Raw genomic sequence first — 21,809 nt, 5'->3', positions numbered from 1 at the left:
GGGACCTCTTCTCAGCTGCGTGAGCCCGAGAGTGCGGAGGAAGATGACCCACAGCTGGCCCTATTCAAGGACGCCCGACGCAGGAGGCAGTCGAGCAGGAACAAACAAAGAAAGGCTGTGAGACTCCTCGGGAGGAGGCACAGGGAGACCACGCCCTGAGCTCTCTATAAAAGGAGTGTTTGGGGAGGGGCTGGTTGCTGAAAGCAACTTTTCCGCTTGAGAAGACAAGCTCTTGTGTTTTTGTTAACTGCGTAATTAAATCTTGGCAGATGCCTTTTAGCCTTGGAAGCTCTCCAGTCTCTTCTTCTTAAATAGGGGTTTGCCTTTACAAGGCCAGAAGAGGGCTGGTTCAGAACAGTTTGCTTTCAGCCCCCACCCCTTATTACTACGATGGAGCAGCTTCTTGCCGAGAATGCCCAGCTCACTCAGCAACTTACTTTGCTGGCAGCTCAGGTGGCTCAACTGCAAGCTCAGGTACATGCTGCACCCCCACCCAGGAGGAAATGTCAGATAGCTATGCCGGATAAATTTGCTGGTAATCCAGAACTGTTTCCTGCCTTCCTGGGACAATGCCAGCTTTTTATCAGCGTGAGAGCAGTTGATTTCCCCACTGACCGAGATAAGGTGGGATTCGTGTTGAGCCTTCTGTCGGGAGATGCAGCTCGTTGGGGCACGCCTCTGTTGGCACAGCCTAGCCCTTTGTTGGATAACTTTGGGGGGTTTTGTGACCATATGCGCCTCATGTACGAGGACCCGATTAAGGCGCAGACTGCCACCCGACGCCTGAAAGTTTTGAGGCAGGGTCAGCGCCCTCTACAGGCCTATATCAGCGATTTCCGGCTGCTTAGCCAGGATTCCGCCTGGAATGAGGCTGCGCTCGTGGATGCCTTTCAGGATGGCTTGTCAGAGGAGATGTTGGATAAGCTGGCCCGCGTGGACATTCCCTCAGATCTGAATGGGCTGATCCATCTTTGTCTGCGGATCGATGCCCGGTTGCAGCAGCGAAAGAGTCGCCGTGCCACCCCACAGACCCCTGCCGCCCCTGTTGTGCGTGAGCCCCCAGTCCAGAGGGAGGAGCCAATGGAGCTGGGTGCCGCCAGGTCCCGTCTATCGGTGACGGAAATGGACAGACGACGATCGGAGGGGTTGTGTTTTTACTGTGGGGACCCTGGACATTTGGCTGCTTCTTGTCCAAAGAAGCGTCAGCGGGCATCAGTGACCAAGCCGGCCCTGAGAAAGTCCCCTGCTTTGCTGTCGGGAAACGGCCCGAGCCCGATCTAGACGGTGTGAAAGATCGGGCGACCCACAACGACCACGCCGAGCGATGCCGTTCCGACGGTGCCTGTGAACCTTCACGGCATTTGATTTTGGAGGCACATCTGATCCTTCCTGGCAAGCCAGAGGGGATTCCGGTCCATGCCTTAATTGACTCTGGGGCTACCACTAACTTTATGGATTCGGCCTTTGTGGCCAAATGGGCTGTTCCCCAGTGTCCAGTGGATCCGCCCATGCTTGTGGAGACCATCGATGGTCGAGTGCTCCTGTCCGGGCCTATTACGGCCGCCACGCAACCCGTGTGTATGGCCATCAGTACCCATGTGGAGGCCATTCAGTTCTACGTCACTTCAGAACTGCACTTCCCCGTGGTCTTGGGACTGGCGTGGCTCCGGGCGCATGATCCACAGATCTATTGGTCTCAGAACTTGGTCACCTTCCCAAGTTTGCAGTGCGTGGACCACACCCGCCATATCTGTGCCGGCCAGGTGGAGGGTTCCCCAGGGGTTTCCTTGCCTCCCGAACTGTCCGACTTTGCTGACGTGTTCAGCGAGTCAGAGGCGGACCAATTACCCCCGCACAGGCCCTACGACTGCTCCATTGACCTAGTCCCTGATGCGCCTCTCCCAGTGGGGCGTTTGTACTCCATGTCGGAGCCCGAGTTGGCTGCATTGCGGGACTTCCTGACAAAGAACTTGGCTCGTGGTTTCATCCGGCCCTCGTCCTCGCCAGTGTCTGCGCCCGTGCTCTTCGTCAAAAAGAAGTCGGGCGAGTTACGGCTTTGCTGTGACTACCGGAAACTCAACGCTATCACGGTGCGTAACCGCTACCCGCTGCCCCTCATCCCCGAGCTCTTGGACCGACTCCGGGAGGCTAAGATCTTCACGAAACTGGACCTGCGTGGAGCTTACAACCTCGTCAGGGTTCGGCCGGGTGATGAGTGGAAGACGGCGTTTGGTACTCGCTATGGACATTTCGAGTACACGGTGATGCCGTTTGGTCTGACCAACGCCCCCGCTGTGTTTCAGCATTTTATGAATGACATCTTTCGGGATCTGTTGGACCAGTTTGTTGTGATTTACCTGGACGACATCCTGATTTACTCCCCGTCGCGTGAAGCGCATCATCAGCATCTCCGTCAGGTCCTGCAGCGCCTCCGGAAACATCGGCTGTTTGCCAAGTTGGAGAAGTGCCAGTTCTACCAGGTGACCATTGATTTCTTGGGCCACCGCATTTCTCCTGAGGGCATCGCCATGGAACCGAGTAAAGTTGAGTCGTTGCAGAGTTGGCAACCCCCGCGTCGCGTGAAGGATGTTCAGCGACTTCTTGGATTTGCCAACTACTATCGGACATTCATCCCTGGCTTTGCTGCCTTGACAGCCCCCCTCACCCGGCTCCTGCAGAAGAAGACTCGGTTCCAGTGGAACGCCCCCGAACAACAGGCGTTCCAAGCTTTGAAGGACGCCTTCATGAAGGAGCCCATCTTGAAGCATCCTGACCCGCAACGGCCGTTTGTCGTGGAGGCGGACGCCTCCGACATTGCCATTGGGGCCGTGTTACTCCAGGCAGCGATGCCCAACGGTACCCTTTTCCCTTGCGCGTATCACTCTCGGAAATTGAATCCCTCGGAGCGCAACTATACCATCTGGGAGAAGGAGCTGCTGGCCATCAAGGCGGCGTTCGAGGCTTGGAGGCATCATCTGGAGGGGGCGCGGCATCAAATCGAGGTCCGGACGGACCACAAGAATCTGGAAAGCCTGCAGACCGCTCGGAATTTGAACCAACGCCAGATCCGGTGGTCCCTCTTCTTTGCGAGGTTTGAATTCCGGGTGCGGTACATACCAAGCGGGCACAACCAGAGAGCGGATGCTCTGTCCAGGAAGCCCGAGTACACCCGAGTGGAAGACAAGCTTCCGCCCAGGACAGTGATCCCCGTCGAGTCTTTTGGTGCGGTGCGGGAGCCGGTGGATATACGGGCTCGGATCCGGGAGGCGCAGCAGCAGGAGGCGTGGGTGGCTCAGCGGAAGGAAGAGGTGGGGCCAGATTCGCCTTGGTCGGTCACGGATGGACTCCTGTATTATCGTGACCGGCTCTATGTTCCAGGAGGGCCACTCAGGGGACTCGTCCTCAGCCAATGTCATGATAACCCGGCTGCGGGGCATTTTGGCCTGTTCAAGACTCTGAACCTGGTCTCCCGTACATTCTGGTGGCCCCGAGTCCGACACGATGTCCAGTCTTATGTCACCTCCTGCGTCCCATGCAGGCAGGCCAAGTCAGCGACAGGGGCCCCGCCTGGTTTACTGCAGCCTTTGCCAACGCCCAAGAGACCCTGGGGGGCTGTGTCCATGGACTTTCTGACGGATCTACCCCCATCCTCCGGCTTCACGACAGTGTTTGTGGTGGTGGACATGTTGACCAAGATGGCGCACTTCATCCCCTGTCGCGGCTTACCGTCAGCTCGCGCCACTAGTCGCATGTTCATCCAACAGGTGTTCTGGCTGCACGGCCTTCCCGATAGAGTCGTCTCCGATAGGGGGGCCCAGTTTACAGCCCGCTTCTGGCAGGAGTTGATGCGGGCGTTGGACATTAAGGTTTGCCTCTCGTCCGCGCATCATCCTCAGACCGACGGGGGTACCGAGAAGGTCATCGGCATCTTAGAGCAGTATCTGCGCTGCTACGTTAACCTGCAGCAGGACAATTGGGTGGACTATTTGGCCATAGCCGAGTTTGCCTTTAACAACTCGCAGCACACCTCCACGCAGATGACACCGTTCTTGGCCAACGTGGGTTATCACCCCCGGTTTTTCCCCCTTTCTCCCGTGGACTCACCGGAGCCGGCAGCGAACGAATTCATGGCGGAGTTACAGGCGATCCATCGGTTGGTGCGACGGCAGCTGGAGAAGGCCAAGGCCGACTACAAGAGGTTCGCCGATCGGTCGAGAAGGGATACGCCTCCATTATCGGTGGGGGATCGGGTCTGGCTGTCCACCAGGAACCTACCATCCACTCGGCCGGCGAGGAAGTTGGACCACCGTTACCTTGGACCGTTCCCAGTCGAGGCCGTCATCAACCCGGTCGCCTATCGTTTAACTCTGCCACGTTCCCTGCGCGTGCACCCCGTCTTCCATCGGTCCTTGTTGGTCCCCGAACAACCGGCTTGTCCACTTCGCCAAGCGGAACCTCCCCCATCAGGACCTCGTGATGGCGACAGCACCCCCGAGTACGAGGTCGCCAGCATCAGGGATTCCCGCTGGCTGAAAGGTCGCTTCCAGTACCTGATCGAGTGGAAAGGGTACGGGCCGGAGGACTTCACATGGGAAGACGCGACCGCCGTTCATGCCCCTGCGTTGGTGACTGCTTTTCACGAACAGTTCCCATCCCGACCGCATCCGGATCGGCAGACCCGGGGGAAGGGCCCTGCGGTGCGGGATAGTGTTGTGACTCAGGGCCAGCCTGTGGGTCCGACAGCCGGCTCCGATGTATCGGATGACTCAGATGTGGGGGAGGAGGGAAACAAACCGGCTGATGATGATTTGGAGGCTTTGCAGAGTCCTCAGCCGGGGACCTCTTCTCAGCTGCGTGAGCCCGAGAGTGCGGAGGAAGATGACCCACAGCTGGCCCTGTTCAAGGACGCCCGACGCAGGAGGCAGTCGAGCAGGAACAAACAAAGAAAGGCTGTGAGACTCCTCGGGAGGAGGCACAGGGAGACCACGCCCTGAGCTCTCTATAAAAGGAGTGTTTGGGGAGGGGCTGGTTGCTGAAAGCAACTTTTCCGCTTGAGAAGACAAGCTCTTGTGTTTTTGTTAACTGCGTAATTAAATCTTGGCAGATGCCTTTTAGCCTTGGAAGCTCTCCAGTCTCTTCTTCTTAAATAGGGGTTTGCCTTTACAAGGCCAGAAGAGGGCTGGTTCAGAACAGAGTGTTTGGATGAGATGACAGCGGCTGTCGCTAGAGGGCAGCAATCAACAATCAAACATAAACAAAAGATGGCTAAGGAATTGGCAGTTAAAACCGCAAAAATGGCAGCGCATAAGTTTCGGGGGTTTGCTCCACTTGTTGCTGTTGCAGCACTGCCTGCGCTTTGGTGGTCAGGTTTTTCACGTCTCCCCACGTCACTGGACGGCTGGTCCGACGAGATCGTATTGGCCGCTGCGCCGTCTGTAGAATCATCTTGGCCATTTCTGGAACCGGATTTGGGGACTGGTGCCACAACATCCTTAGCTGGACGCAACATGCTGGAATCCACAAGGGTCCTGTAGGAGCAAGCACAGCAGCATATCCTCCTCCCCAAGTAATCAGAGGGACCGGCCCTAACCATGTTTTATCTGGTAATGCCTGATAATATACTAGTGCGGGAGGCAAGCTTGTTTTCTGTTGAAAGTGTCTCTGATAAGCAGTCGAATTTTGAATGGAGACATTCAATTGATTTAAGGTAAATAATACTTTTTTAACCTGTTGTGTTACCCACAACAAATTGGGTACCCAAGAGCCTTCCTTTTTTATTTGTTTGTGAAGACAGTCCTTAAAGGACTGATTAGCACATTCCACGATGGCTTGACTTGTGGAATTGTAGGGTAGCCCATGAGTAAGAACAATATTCCAGGTTGTACAAAATTGCAAAAAGGCCAATGAAGATTAGGCCGGGCCATTATCAGTTTTTAAAGAGGAGGGTTTGCCCAAGGCAGTAATGGCTGAAAAAAGATGAGAAATAACATGATTAGCTGTTTCCGCTCATTGAGGTGTGGCCCAAAGTGCTCCTGAATAGGTATTAATAGATAAATAAATATACTTCCAGGGAGCCAAAGAGGAAACATGGGTGACATCCATTTGCCATAGTTGATTAGAGGCAAAACCACAGGGATTAACTCCCGTGTCCCCCGAGGGGGGTGCCCCAGAACATTGGGGACAGGATGAAACAATCTGCTTGGCTTGGTCGAGTGGAATATGGCAAGTTTGTGCCAGCCCCCTGGCATTTTGATGGAAAAAAGAGTGACTGAAGAATGGATCTGAAAACAAAGTGGGTATTAAATTTCACATCCACCCCCCTTCCTCAGACCAGAATTCTAAGCAGAGGGGGGGAAAAAAGTTAAAACAACCAGCCCCCTTCTTCTCTCTCACACACTCTTAAAGGAACACAGCGAGGAGGGGGGAGAAAGAGACCGGAGGGGGGGGAGAGAAAGGTAAAAGGAATTTTTCAAAAATCTCACACTAAAAAAAAATAGCTTGCCCTCCTTCACATGCATTTTCCATAAATTCACTCACAGATCCCCCATAAAACTCTTCACATGCAAACACTTGCCACAATAAAATCAGCAATTTACTTTCACAGCCTGGGACTTACACATCAGCAAATTAACTCATTCACGTCCATTCCAACTGCCTGCATAAACAATTTCACATACAAAAAATTCATTTCATACTTTCTCCAGCAAACCAATCACTATTATTATAATTTCAGGGAGCTGTTCACAAGCCAATGAGCTCCTTGTTCCAAATCTCTTTTTGCTTGTTTCTTTTTAAATAAGACCATGTTGTTTATTGTTATTAGAGGGGTTTTTGATCCTGTTCCAAGTCTTGGAATAACACAGAACACAGACAGACATATATACAAATACTGATAAAACAACATTCATTTAGACAAGCTTGTAAGCCGCCCTGAGTCTTCGGAGAAGGGCGGGATATAAATGGAATTAAAATAAAATAAATATGGCTTGTCCTGCAAGAAGCGAGAAAAATCAGGTGATTCCAACCAAACACAGTTTTATAGGGCCCTTTAATCATCTCCCATTTTTCTCACCATTCCAAGTCCAAGCTTAATGTTCCAAATGTCCAAATATATATATAACAAAACAAAACACACATCAATCTGGAGTTTGAGGCCAAAACAGGCCTCCCTTTTTAATTTAAAAGGAGGGGAACATTTATGGTTACTTACAATTTATCCCACCAACTTCAAAGGACAGTGGGGAAAGACTAAAAGGAATATTGAACCTGGGGTCTTTTGCAGGTGTGAAGGGGGAGGTGTCCTCACCTCCAACAAAAGGAATCAAATAGTCCAAAGAGCCAGATTAAAAGAAAAAGACAGAAAAAAACTTGCTTTCATTTCCTTGAATCTTTTCTTTTCTTCCGTGGCTTTAGCTGTTATCAGATAAACTAGCCAACCGGAGGTTTACAAAGTTTTTCAAAGTTGCCTTCTTGAAGATGATTTTTACTGCTATACAGCAACAACAATAAAAGCACCACCAGACATTGTCTGACAGGGTTAAACTTTGACAGCCACTTGAGGGTTCAAAACCTCGAATTGTACAAAATTGCAGAGGAGTACATTTTGATTTATTTCTTTTAAATTACTCTGGCGTTTCCCCATATTTTTCCTTTCTTTCTTTTTCAAGATAGTTTTTCGGCTCCCTCTCTTTTGCTAATTGTTCCTCTAAAATTTGCCTCATGGGGGTATACAATGGCCGTGAAGAAGTAGAAGAATTAACCTCTTCATGAGGATCTGAAGGTCCAATTGAACATGATTTCGGGGGAATATTTTTTATTTGATCGTAATCAGGCAGAGGTTTTGTGGTCAATTGTCCTGCCAAAGCATCAGAGCCAAATATTTCCACTGCTTGATGCCATTGAAACCATAGATGTAATATCTGTACTGGAGCCCAGGGTTCAAGATGTAAAGTATGCCCTATCTTTGTCCAATCCCGTAAACGGAGCGTCCCGCACTCCAGATACCAGGGACAATGTTTCCCTATCTCCCCAACCAGCTTCCTTATGTCCGCCTAAGGTGCTGTAACACCTGACTTTTGTAACAGAAATCAAAGTTCCTGTACATGTTGTTGCTGTTGTTGAGGTAGATTGCAACCCATACTTACCACTGAGGGGTCCCAGAGGACGAAGGTGCACCTTGGGGTCTATTCCAGATGAAGGTAAGTATGTTGGTTGTTGCTTCCCCTGGAGGGTGTCCCTGTTCGGGCGCCAGATGATGGATTCAGAAACCAGTCATAGCAGGGTATCCAAAATGTCTGTCTGCCTTTGCCGAGTTTATTGCTTTTTATACAGTTTTAACAAGCAGCAGAGTATATAGCAACAGCATCGTTATTGGTGTATTCTCCTTGTCAATCTTTAAGAACATCCCAGCCAGGGTAGAGTGTCACATATCTTGATGGTTCCTGGTGGTGCTAATTAGGTGAGCTCATAGACATTTGAGGTAAACAGGTACTGAGATGTGGCAGTTTGCTCCGCACGGCCTCTACGTAACCTTTATATGACCTCTATCTCTACAGTTATGTGGCAAAAGAATTTCATTCTTAGAATAATTTCACACGACATTAGCCTATGGAGCATTGGGTAAGCATTGGGAAATTCACCACGGATAGAAGCCCAAGATACCTAACAGGAGAAATTCTAGTCTTCCTAGTCCAGCCCCCTGCTCAAGCAGGGGAACCTAATACCATCTGAGACAGGTGATTGTTTAGTCTCTTCTTAAAGACCTCAAGCTGTTCCACTGGTTGATTGTCCTCACTGTCAGGAAGTTTCTCCTTAATTCCAGGTTGCTTCTCTCTTTGATCAGTTTCCAACCATTGTTTCTCGTCTTTCCCTCTGGTGCTGTGGTGAACGTGCCCCCCTCTTCCTTGTGGCAGCCCCTCAAATACTGGAATACTGTTATCATGTCTGCCCTATTTCTTTTCTTTAGACTTGCCAAACCCAAGACCCGCAGTCATTCTTCAAACACTGTAGACTCTTAATATTTTTTATTGTAATATAAAAATAGTTACAAAATTTTTACTTTACAAAGTGCTGATCCCACATATTCAAATGGGTTTCCAAATATTTCTGATATTGGCAATATCCAAGTTTGCTTTTTATTAAAATTATACTGTTTGTTCTAATATATAGTACAGCATGCATTCTTTTAGAAATGTGGATCACATAGTCACTGATAAGCAAGACCAGCGTTTTTCAGTCTTGGCAATTTTAAGATGTGTGGCATGCTGGCTGGGGAATTCTAGGAGTTGAAGTCCATACATCATAGAAATTACCAAGGTCAAGAAACACTCCATAAGACAATCTTTGGTGTCAATAATTCTGCTTGTTTGTTTAAAAAATCAAAATATGAAGGCTATTACAACGCACATTCTTCTTTCCCACCGCCTTCTGCAGAGATCAGAGTTTTATATCTTCTACCATCACCCTTCTGAGCATTCATGCTAATCTGCTGAGAAGAATTTTGGCTTCTCTGAAGCTGTTATCATAGAAAAGGGCTATGCAGATATTTGGGGTGGAGCTTATCATCTACAGTGCAGCAGTTCTCGCCTAATGTTGAGAAATCAACTCATTAGCCTTCATTTTGGAAGTTGCAATCCCAACATATCTGAAAAGCAAGTCTGAGGAAGGCCACTGTTTCCTAAGGTCACTTTCACAATGGCTCACAGTAATGCTACAACCAGCAGCAAATCAGGGTACAAAAGACAATTTTTGGCATAGAAAGTTGACAGATTAACTGCTCTCTTTCTTTTCCTGTCCACAATCGCAGACTAGTCAGAATAAGGACACTTGACATGAAATATCTTTGATTTCTTTCAGAAACTAAGCAGCAATTTTCTGAGCTGTCATTAGAATGAACATTTTCATTTATATTGTACATTTGAAGGCAAATTGATTTTGGAAATCAATTAAAAGTACTGAGAAGAGAGTACTTTGTAAAAAGGATCTTTTTAATTTGCTGCTGCGGTTTTGATCTTTTCTCCAAATGAGCTGCAATGATGATTCAAAAATCTGATTACCTTCCCTAAAGTCCAAGTAGATGTGCTGAATACATTTTCTCAATATTGCCTACAATAATGGTAAGTTCTATCTTTTATTCTGTGTAACATCCTCTATATAACATGAGCTAAAGGATCCTTCCAACACTGTAGCTAGTATTTATTGTTAAACTAAAAGTAGATGACATTTTTAGCTTCAATGATTTCTAAATAAAGTCATCTAGAGCAAAAATAAAATGCAACGTATCCTCTATGTAAGCCTGTGTTCAGTCTCCTTGGAAAAATGAAAGCCCTATATAGATTTGGCATATGACTGGCAGTATCACAGGGAAGGCTGGTTTAGGATTAATCATGTCACCTGAGACTGTAAAAGGACAATCATGTATGAGAAGAGATGGCAGAACCTGGGCGTGGAGTGAAAAGGGGGAATCAGTCTAGAATCCCTTTATAGCCACAAGAGAACCAAGTCCAAGCCCCCAGCCCACCCGAATGCTGCTGAACCTTATCTAACTCTTAGATGTTAGCTAAAAAGATTCCTATGGATAGGCTTTTAGCAATAAATTTGTTTAATTTAACCTCCCCTGTGGATCTGATCTTTTGTACCTGACAGATCAAAACATAAAACATACAAATTGGGCTATCCTGAAACACAGCATCCTCTCATGAAATGGAGGTTGAATGTTCCAATCATTTTCATTACTGTATAGTTTTTCTTAGGAAACTTGTCGAAATCTAAGCACAAAATAAAGGAAATGCTCTTCCTCCTCCTAAAAACAAGGAGCTTACTGAAAGTGTGTAGTTACTATCCTCAATCTGGAAGAACTAGAATTTAATTCAACAGCTTCAGGTAGTAAACATTAAGGAAAAACGAGATGAAAAAGAAGGCTTGCTCTTTGCCAAACATAGACAAAGCTGGCCACCTATTATCAATGAAAAAATAAATTTTGTTTTCTTTCCTGCAACACTCCTGAACGTACGTATGTTCAAATGGCACTCTTTGAGAATAAAAGTTTAGAGTAACACAACTTTAATTTACTTAAGTCTAGTATGCATTATATTCCCTTATAATCTGAACAAACTGCAATCACTCCAAGATAATATTTAATCCAAATAATGGAGATACTGTGTTAAGCCAATATCCATTTAAATGTGGTTGTGAAAAAAACAATATTGATTGCCCTGTAACAATAATGTCTTGAGATTGCTGTAATAGCAGAACTTTCTTTGTATGAGAAGCTGATGCCTATGTAAAAAAAGAAGCTAGGTAGGGTAATCGTATAACTCCTATCCACCTGCTTTGCCTCGCCCCTCCCCCTTTCCCTGGCCACACAGTCGTATTTTGAATTGCAGAATGCAGCTCTCCTCCAAGGCCAATGGAAAGCAACATCGAAGTGGAGAGAAAGTGAAGGGGAATCAATTGTGGAATTAATTATTCAGTTTTCCAAGATAGGCAGAAGTTCCACAGTGCTAGGGAATCAGGTTTGAACAACATTAAATAAGTATCCAGAGTTACAGCACTTTTATTCAACCGAGTGCTCCCTTTCTTGATAACTTTCTTCCAATATCTGAAACCTAAGGGTTTTATCTTGTACTTTTAAAGATTTTTCCATTAGTCAAAATCAGTTTAAAAATTGTTTCGTGAAGCTGACCTGGTGTTATTTTTTTAGATCTTTCTCAAAATTATCAAGGAATACAGCACAAGTTACCATGGTGGCCACCATATGAACATAGGTACTTCTAAAATTAAAAGTATTTGCTAACTGTTCTCATTTATTCAGAAAAATTCTAACAAGATTAATAAAGCAATATATAGTGTGTTGAAGAGCTGGGGGAGAATAGGAGTGTATGTTTTCTTCATTGCAAATTATTGTTATATATACTTTCTTTACATTGTTGATCTCTGTCCAGTTTCATCGGATTTAGGATTTCTTTTCCTAGCAGCTGCATCACTGTTGAACTCCAGTTCCGGACTATGACAGTCCTCATCACTGAGCCCTTCTCCAATTCGTTCATGGGTTTGGAAAATGTACTCGGGCGGGCGCTTCCAATGGGGCCTTGTAGCCATCCACAAAATTACAGCTCCATAGGCGACAATCAGGACACCGAGAACATTGACAAAAATAGCTTCTTCTGGAGAACTGCTATAGGAAGGATTTTTCCTTCAGGGAATAAACAAGTTAAAATTAAGGGAACCATTAACCATGGTAAATTAGTTCAGTGTTGTTAAAAACAAAAAACAAACTAGTAACATCCAGGCAAATACTTACAGGCTAAAAATAAGTTTTTCTGTAATTCCCATTAGGGCTGTGGCAATCCCTGATCCAAAGATGAGAAGACCTGAATAAACGTGTATTGGCATAATAATTGTCCGAAGGGAAGTGGAGGCAACGGGAAGTAGGAAAACCAGAAGGCCTAGAACAAGCTGATACAGAGATGAACGTTTGGTAAATGACAACGATATACATTATTTCAAAACCAAACACGAAGATAAATCTTTATGAGGCAGTGCCAAATTTGATTCCTAAATTATTTCTTTTGATACCTAAATTAAATAATTAAATTAAATTTGATTCCTAAATTATTTCTTTTGAAATCTCATGGCATATTTTACACCAATCATCACACTTGCGTGCCTCTGGGCGGTTTGCACATAAAACAGTAAAATGATATAAAAGCAATGGTTAAAAACAAGCTAAAATTAAAACGAAAAGGGACAACTGTGAAGTTGAACGCCAAAGGGAGAACCTTCAGCCCATCAGCCACCCACAGAACTGCTAGCTCTCTTGAACCCCCAGCTGGCAGACCCAGGTCTTTATGCTCTTCTGGAAGGCCAGGAGCCCCTTTGGCTGAACTAAACAGATGGAGTAGAGGCTATTTACTTCTTTTTAGTATTATTAAAAATATCTTAACATTTATTTGTTTTATTTATCTTAATACAGTAAATGTTTATTTAGTGTTAAATTAATCTGTCAGTAGTTTTCCCCACTAATTTTAACCATCTTAAATTAGTACTCTAGCCAGGAAGAAAAGCCATTTTTAGCTAAAATCGTTTTTGGCCCATTCTTGAAAATGTGAATTCTCAGACTGAATAGGAGCTTGACACTAAGGAATTAGGAACTCATCCACAGAGTGGATAAAGGGCTACATTTTTATATTCCTAGTCAAGCCCCCTGGCATGCCATATAGATAAAAAGATGTAAGTTGCATAGCCTGTGTGTACAAACAATTTTATTTTTATATGCTTGGGCTGCAAAATCTTGTATCTTATGAGTAACAGAATCAGAATAGAAACTCCCTAAAAATACTGCCATTAAATTTGTGGCCTTGTTGGGCCACAATCCTGAAACCTGCGGTAGCTACCAGTGCCAAATCTACTGCCACCTTTTAAAAATTTCTGCTTTGTACTACAATAAACAATTAGTTGCTTATTGGGGCAAGCTGCTCAGGACTACAATCATCCTTTTGGATCCTATCCTCTTCTCTAAGTGGATTTAAAGAAGAAGTAAGGATGTTTTGAATCTCCAAATTCTGTTGAACTAAATTACACTCCTCATCATTACCAAGGAGCTCTTCTAGAGGGCAACGGCTTCCCCCAACTTATAAATAAAGTTTTATGCTAAATGATATACATTTACTTACTTCCTTACTATTAAAAATAAGAAAATCTGAACATATTTCTAGGATACTCTGTAAAATTTATATGAAAAACACTCTATAGCCAAAGGTGGTAAAATGAAACACTTCTAAATATAGAAAGAACAGCATTCTCAAAAATTTAATAAACGCTGGAGAACCAAAAAGTTCCTTACTAAAAGTACTCAAAGTAGAAAATAGACTGTTTTCAGAGACTACTGAATCCACAAAACAATATGTATAATAGTCTTTAAATCTACCTCTTATGAGAAAGATCCTCTTACAGTACTATGCTGACAGTTTCTTGGCAAATAATTTGATCTTCTCATATTTTTTTAAGGAGCTAAACCAGTGCCTTTCCATTTAAGTGTTAATTTACAATCTGCAAAATATTGGCAATCTAGTTTTTTTAATTGTAATTGCAAAATTTTTATTAAGAAAGTAATTTTTTTGTTCCTGAACAGATTTCTGCAGCAGAATGCAAACTGCTTAAAGGTAATATATCTTATATCTCTTTTGTTTACAATATACACAAAGGTTACTGCAGGATCCAATCTGGGTTGGTTACAAGGACCAAGGTTTTGTCTTCCAAGCTTTCGGACACGTGCTTGAGCACATCCTCAGGGAACTTCTCTCTAGAGGCACCAGCATGAGTCCAAAACCAAAACTTTTGGTCCTGATGACCGACCCTTATTGGATCTTGCAACATTATCCCGGGACATGTATATTTGCCTTCATTTGACAAAGGTTAATTTATCAAGTTGTAAGATTTATGTCTAAGAACTGCAAAATATAAAATTCTTAGTTAAAAGTAATGGATATATTTTACATTTTTAGTAAAGTTAAAATAATCTTATTCTATTGTTAAGTACAGTTTATAAATGACATCTAACCTGGTTAGCATAAAGAATTACAGCAGTCAATCCAATCCAGCTGTGTAGACTGTACATGTTAGGAATCTTCTTAGCATTATGGAAATCAAAAACAGCCACCAGGGAAATAATAGCAAGTGTCAGAGCAACAGTATGTAACCCGGCATGGATTAATTTCATCAAAAATTTGCTGCATTTCCAGGTCCATGGTAACCTATATACAATAATTGCTGGAATTGGGAAATAAGGAAGAATTCTGAAGGTTAAAACAAAACAAAACTAACTTTATTAAGAATGTTAAAACTGTTCTTATATTATTCTAATGACATATGACACTTTTGAGAATTTCCTTCAACAAATAGGTCATGCTTCCTCATTTTACTGATTATCTGTTTTCTGAGGGAAGGAATTCAGATTAAGTGGAAGCTAAACTATTGACACTCCCACTTTTTAAAATGATCTTGTTTTAGAAGAAAAAGGCAGAGGCAGAGTAATAAAGTTCTCTGCCTAAGATTTTGGAGACTGACTGGCAATCATGCTAGATTAGATAGATGGCCTGACTCAACACATTGAACAGAACAAAAAACCTTTTCTGTTTTTTGAATTAAAATTCCTGGCTTAGTGTGCTCTTTCTAAACCAGATTCAACCAATAAAGTTGGTTCTTGCTTATATACCGGTATATTCTGGGATGATTTACAAATCCTAAGTTGTTGGGAATCTCCAGTTGTGACAATTGACTAAACTGTTTGGGGGAAATTAGCTATGTGCACATTGGAAATCAGACAGCACATCAATCTTTCATAAAAAAACAAGGAACTCTGTTAAAAAGAAAAGATGGTAAAAGAAAAGGTGGTAATGACCTTAAAACAGCAGAAATGGGCATTTTCTGTCTGTACAATAAACTCACTGGGGCTGGACTATGCATAGTAAGTAAATGGCTACATTCTACTAGTGAATAGGACCAGAAGTATCTTGGGGGACTTTAGGGGGGAAATAAATGGCTTAAGCTTCTGAAAATAGGTTCCTTAAGACAACATTGCAAAATATGCAAAAAAGGAAAACTGAGTTTACCCATTGAGAAGAGGGTTCTGGGGGAAGGAGCTGTAGAATGGATCCTGATGAATCACTGTTATTCTTCCACTACAATTTACAGGGGTGGGGTGGAGTTACTTTTTTACCCCACTTTATTATTTTTATAAATAACTCAAGGCTGCAAATATACCTAATATTCTTTCCTCTTATTTTCCCCACAACAATCCTGTTAGGTGAACTGGGCTGAGAGTGACTGAATGAAAGGTGTATTTCATGGACCCTATATGTCACAGAATGACCCAAGTACATTATTTTATTTACCTTCTAATTAGGCCAGTAAAAAAATGAAAGAGAATTGAGCAGCACTGCATAATACATTGGTCATTATATATGAATGGATAAATATTAACATTAAGATAAGCTTCTTGGTAACAAAAAGAAAGGAGCAAAGGAAAAATCTGGTTTTAAATATAGTTTGTATTTTGCTACCTAATAGTATTTTGATAAATCAGCCATTTGCCTTTTATTATCACCACTGTAATAAGTATTATGTAAAGAAGCACAATACAACTTACAACCATCCATTTAGCAACTGCCTGAAGTTACAATGACACTGAAAAAAATGACTTACAACTGTCTTCACTCTTAAGACTGTCATGGCATCACACTTGGAAACTTGCAAAGTAGCTGCAGCGCCCCAGAATCATGTGACTGCTTTTTGCAACCTTCCCAGACAAGCAGTGTCAATGGGGGAAGCCAGATTTGCTTAATGCCATGTAATTCACTTCACAACTGCACTGATTTGCATAACAACCATGGCAAAAAAAAGGTTGTAAGATCGGGCATGATAAACTTAAGAACTGTGTTTCTTAGTAATAGAAATTCTGATTCCAATTGTGGTTAAGTCCAGGACTACCTGTATAGTTGTCATTTGTTTTTACTCTGGTATGTACTCCCTATATCAGGGATAGGCAACCTTGGCTCTTTTATGACTCGTGGACTTCAACTCCCAGAATTCCTGAGCCAGCTGGCTCAGGAATTCTGGGAGTTGAAGTCCACGAGTCATAAAAGAGCCAAGGTTGCCTACCCCTGCCCTATATGAATGCTTGTAAGCATTCATAAAAAACATTATGTAATTCTGCCCCATGTGTCCTCCAACATTCAATAACGTTCAGTAACTTTGAACATTTAGACTATCCTTTTTTAGCATGATCTCACCAAGATATATTCAGATTACCATAACAAAAGTTGACACTAATAAAAGTGTCACAAGTTTTCCTAAATAGTAGCCCTTGTCTGAACTGAAAATAAACTGTTACCAAAAAATTCACTACTTAGTCATTTTTTCCATTTTCTTGTTTTTTTTACAACTCAGGAGTCTCTATCTTCACAATCATGCAATGAACGTTTCCTTCTATTAACCTGTGCAAATAGCTTCCAATATATAAGCATGGTACAAGTGGTTCTCAACTTACAAAGTTCATTTATTGACTGTCCAATGTTACAACAGCACTGAAAAAAGTGACTTGTGACCGTTTTCACACTTACCACCGTTGCAGCATCCCCATGGTCATGTGATCAAAATTAAGACAACTGTCAACTGTCTCATATTTAGGACTGTTGCAGTGTCCCAGTGTTGCAGTGTGATCCCCTTTTGCAACCTTCTTATAAGCAAAGTCAATGGGGAAGCCAGATTCACTTAACAACTGTGTTAACTGCAGTGATTCACTTAACAACTAGGGCAAGAAAAGTTGTAAAATGGGGCAAATTCACTTAACAAATGTTTCACTTAGCAACAGAAATGTTGGGCTCAATTATGGTCATAAGTCGAGGACTACCCGTACTATGTTTAGTGTAAGAACTATATATTTATAGTAATCCAGTGTATAGCGTGATAGTGTTATAAACTCAATCCACTTCTGTCAACTCTCAATAAATTTATTTTTATATGGAATTGTAGTGAATTTATTAGTTTTTTAAACAATACTTATAATTTACCCAAGTTCCCACAAATCTGGGTAGTGTATAAAAACAAAATAGACACCAAAACAAAAAAAAACATTCTTCAGTATCACAATAATCACCCATCTGAAACTAAGAATAAGACACACATGCCAAATTATTTACATCACCACAGGCTTGTAATAGTTTGCAAGTTTTTCCATCCACATTGTTTTACTGGCATGCATAATGGCCAGATAAAATATTAGGAGCAACATACTGGATATAGATATTGCTTATGTAATAATGGGGAAACCAAAATAAATAGGTTGAATAGGGAAAAAAAAATCCCTTAAGAATGTTAACTATTGCCAGTCTATCTGCTTAAAGCGCCATTCTAACCTCAATGAATGAATGTGTGTGTGTGTGTGTGTGTGTGTGTGTGTGTTTGTATGTAGAGAGAGAGAAATAAAGAGAACTAATAAGATCAGGCAATGATGGGATGGGACACATCCTGTGACTATATTTGAGAACATGTTGTGGACATTTTTCATAAGTAGCTGCCATGGTGACATTTCCACTGGCAACACTATTTACCAGAAAGCAAATTGTTGTATCATTTCTTTCTTCCCCTTTATCCTGAGAATGCACACTACTTCTTTTTTAGCTGAGCCTAATTTCATACAAAACGGCTACATGTCACATTCCTTTTCTAAAAATATGATTTCCAAAGGCATTCTTGTAAATGAATATAAGGGGGTCATTGCTCAGCATGTCAGGAGAAAGAATCAATTCAGATCTGGCTGCGAGCATGACCAGGTGCCAATGGACAAGGTATAAAGCTTCCAATGCCTGGCGTGTTGCACACAGTAGTTTAAAAGATTTAGCTGTCACACCTTCTAACAGGTGAATGATAAATTGCACACTGATCTCTCCATGAACAGAAATGTATTGATTAAAATTAAGCACATAACTTTTCTTTTGGTTTGCTTTTACTTTTAAAATCTTTTTTCTTCCTTCTGGACACTGAAGATCTAACAACTTCCATCTTGTAGAATTAGTTTACAAGCCCAAATCTGATTTCCTATACTCACTTATCAGGAATTAGTACTATTCACTACTGTCAGTGTTTTTTTTTGTAAAAGAAAAAGGTGCCGGAACTCACACATGTCATACAACCCGCCTTGCCTACCCTACAAGGTTCCATCCAAAAAAGGTGCCAGAACTCCGTTCTGAGCGTTCTATGAGAAAAAAAGCCCCGACTACTGTACACTGTATGTGTATTAATTTTTAAGTTTTTTTTCCTACTAGAGATTTTCTACCATTAAGACTTCTTTCTTTCACCATTCATACCACTTTACCAAGTGTTTAATCGCTAGCTGGGTTTCCCCCCCATTATTAATTTTTTTTAAATAACACAAAATCTAGCATTTGAACAGCGCAAGATGATTATTATTTATAAGACGTTCTACCAGCTGATTCTACCAGCTGATTCCCGCATCGTTGAGGAAATGAAATTATTGCAAACTTTCATGAACTAGAATTAAGATGGTCAAAGATACATGTACTCATCAGAACACAATGGGGTTTTTCAGTCCAGATTAGTCACCCTTGTAGCAATCTTCCCTCACCCCACCCATATTTACAACTAGTTCTGAACTAGCGTTTTCAACAATCCAAAGAAGCCTCGAGTTGTGTGACATTGGCGTTTTTTTCAAGTCAGGTAAGGAAAGCGTCAGTGAAACAGTCGCCACAGAGAATTAACGGTTCCAGAGACATTCCTTTTAAAAACGCAGTCACTGAGGAGGAAAAGAAAGAAAAAAGAAAAAAGGAGGCAGTTTCGCAACACTTTTAAGTATTTGCCCGGTTGGGTAACGAAGCCTCTGCAAGCGAACTCAGGGAGCACCGAGGACTCCACACCTCCAATTGCAATTAATTTTACATTTACATTTTAAACTCTGTCTTAATCCCGTGGGCTAGTATTAATTTCATTCTATTTTCTCTTTCCTTTTTTTTGGTATTGTTTTATATTCATTCTATATACAATTCATTCTTCATTCTATATACATAGAATGAAGGCTACTGCTAAGCTTGTAAGCCGCCCTGAGTCTTCGGAGAAGGGCGGGATATAAATGGAATTAATAAATAAATAAAAAATAAAATAATTTCGCCCTGTGAACCGCCCCGAGTCCTTCGGGAATAGGGCGGTATATATATAAAATCAATTAATAAACAAACAAACTCCACAGCTCAGAATTTCTCCTCACGTTGGAGGGCAAAGGAACGAGGCTTCCTTTCTAACTAAAAAGGCGCCAAAAGGCCCCGTGCCCGGTGGAGCGGGGAGCCCGTCTCGGAACCAAGGAGGCGGAACGGGGGCGGGGGAGGAAAGGGAGACAGGTCCGCGAAGGCAGGAGAATACCAGGAACTCTTCGCTGGTTTGTTGTTTTTTCCCCCCTTCTCCTGGGAAAGGTCCAACTCCCCGGCCAGCGACGAGAAAGCTGCTCGTCCACTTGCCACCCGCAGCCCACGCGAGCGCTGGCTTGCAACCAAACTGCCTTTCGGGGTAACTTGCAGGATCAACCCGGGACGTCTGAAGCCAGCCCCCACGGGAGAGAGAAAGGGACCCGGGGGCCGTGGGAGTTCCCTTCTACGCGTGCTGCCGCGTTTGCAGGGGGGGAAAAAAAAACCAAAAAAGCCCCCTAATCTCTTCTCGAGACCACCACCCACCCACCGGCCCCGATCTCTCTCGGCTAACCCGCGTCCGCGCCCGCCCTCCCTCCTTACGCACCGATTCCTTGGATGAAGACGAAGCCCGTGACGATGAGGACCGGGTGCCAATTGAACTCGGCCGAGTCTCCGTTCCAGGCCAGCCCCTCGCGGTAGTGGAGAACCCAGACCAGGGCGAAGACGACGGAGAGGAAGCCGAGCAGCAGCGCCGAGGCCAGGAAGGCCAGGAAGAGCTTGAAGCCCTCCATCTCCCCGGGCGTCACGAAGTAAAGGCAGGGGAGCCAAAGAAACACGGGAGCGGGGCGGAGCCGGGAGCCGGAGGGCTCGGCGGGTCGCGGCCTCCTCCTCCTCCTCCGTCCCCTGGAGGGAAGGAAAGAGAGGGAGGTGAGAGAAAGCGCGGATTCCCCCTCCCTCTTGGATCGGCCTGGAGAAATCACGAGAACGGGGGAAGTTCAGTCAGCCAGCCAGCGGCTGCTTGCTTTCGGCGCCTCCCTTTCTCCTCGGGCCCGAAACAAAACTCAAGTCGACAGTTTTGCGCTCCTAAATGCTCTTCCTTTAAGGAGAATTAGGTTCTCCGGGCTGGCTTTTTTTATTTTGGGTTCGTTTGTTTCGGAGGCTGCCTGCGCGAATATTGGTAGCCCGAAAGCAGCAGCAGCAGCCGCGTTTAAGCCACCGAACCTATTGAAAGGAATAAAAAGCCTTCTTCCGAAATTTCGAACGAGTCTAAAAAAAGGCTGGCGCGGAAGCCAACGGGAGATCAGAAATCGTAACAAATATCCGAGGTATTGGACGGATACAGATGTGAAAAGCAGAAGTTACAAATTGCAATAGGAAATAACCGAAACGACCATAGGAGACCGCCTGTGTTAACGGACGGTGAAAGATTGGATACGGACGATGGGGCTGCCTGGAACGTGGGAAGGACGGTGGTTTTAGGCGCTCCGCAGAGTTTTATCGGATGATTAGGGAAGGGGCGTTGAGTGCGATAGGGGAGGGGGGAAAAATCTGCGTGGAGGTAGGATATAAACCTGTCAAACAGCTCTGTAAGGTGTGGCTGAACGTGTGTGTGTGTGTGTGAGAGAGAGAGAGAGAGAGAGAGTGTGTCCACCAAGCCTTTGCAAAGGCTTCTTTCCAATAAAACCTTTGTTGCTGGAATTCCAAGTGAGCTTATTTCTTTTGGATCTTGAGCCACGTTCCAAACAGTAGTAGCCTGAAAGCAGCAAGAGCTGCGTTAAGCCCAAGCCTATTGAGGAGTAAGTAAGCCCAGGGGGCGGTGAAGGAGGCTTATTTTGGGTGCCCTTTGGATTTTCGCTTCAAAGACCCACCGATCTCCTCCTCCTCCTCCCCCCCATAGGGAACTCTCGGTGACTGGATTCCCCGTATTCTGTGCTTTCTCGAGGCAACCCCAAAAGACTGACTGTATTTGCATTCGTTTTTAAGTTCTTCTAAACTAAGCTAAGGACTCACTGGAGAAGAGCCTAATGCTGGGAAAGATTGAGGGCAATAGAAGAAGGGGACGACAGAGAATGAGGTGGCTGGATGGAGTCACTGAAGCAGTAGGTGTGAGCC

The 21,809-nt window shown here is 44.1% G+C and overlaps 1 protein-coding gene and 1 long non-coding RNA gene across 3 annotated transcripts; one reads left to right on the top strand and one right to left on the bottom strand.

Moving 5' to 3' along the window:
* Positions 1-9,006: 9,006 nt before the first annotated feature.
* Positions 9,007-21,371, bottom strand: CYBRD1 (cytochrome b reductase 1). Its single transcript, XM_083379503.1, has 4 exons — positions 20,302-21,371; positions 14,561-14,769; positions 12,302-12,456; positions 9,007-12,193 (listed from the first exon to the last, which is right to left on the bottom strand). Exons 1-4 carry the CDS (start codon positions 20,486-20,488, stop codon positions 11,920-11,922), a joined length of 825 nt encoding a protein of 274 aa, XP_083235629.1. The 5' UTR covers positions 20,489-21,371; the 3' UTR covers positions 9,007-11,919.
* Positions 12,379-17,526, top strand: LOC310650776. 2 transcript variants are annotated; one of them, XR_014494430.1, is made up of 3 exons: positions 12,379-12,478; positions 14,132-14,162; positions 15,806-17,526. It is a non-coding gene; the product is annotated as an uncharacterized lncRNA (long non-coding RNA). The 2 variants fall into 2 exon arrangements; XR_014494431.1 differs by lacking the exon at positions 12,379-12,478 and having other exon boundaries at positions 14,014-14,162.
* Positions 21,372-21,809: the final 438 nt, after the last annotated feature.

The sequence above is a fragment of the Vipera ursinii genome (assembly GCF_947247035.1).
Source record: "Vipera ursinii genome assembly, chromosome: 1".
Lineage (NCBI taxonomy): Eukaryota > Metazoa > Chordata > Lepidosauria > Squamata > Viperidae > Vipera > Vipera ursinii.
Note: the sequence above shows the minus strand (reverse complement) of the source record. Positions and strands in the feature narration are given on the sequence as shown.

What these genes read in the sequence shown, in the direction of transcription:
- CYBRD1 (XM_083379503.1), bottom strand. Translation starts at nt 20,488, where the DNA reads ATGGAGGGCTTCAAGCTCTTCCTGGCCTTCCTGGCCTCGGCGCTGCTG. An exon ending in CGTCTTCATCCAAGGAATCG is followed by an intron (nt 14,770 to 20,301) that starts GTGCGTAAGGAG and finishes TCCCAATTCCAG; the next exon opens with CAATTATTGTATATAGGTTA. An exon ending in TAATTCTTTATGCTAACCAG is followed by an intron (nt 12,457 to 14,560) that starts GTTAGATGTCAT and finishes TCTCTGTATCAG; the next exon opens with CTTGTTCTAGGCCTTCTGGT.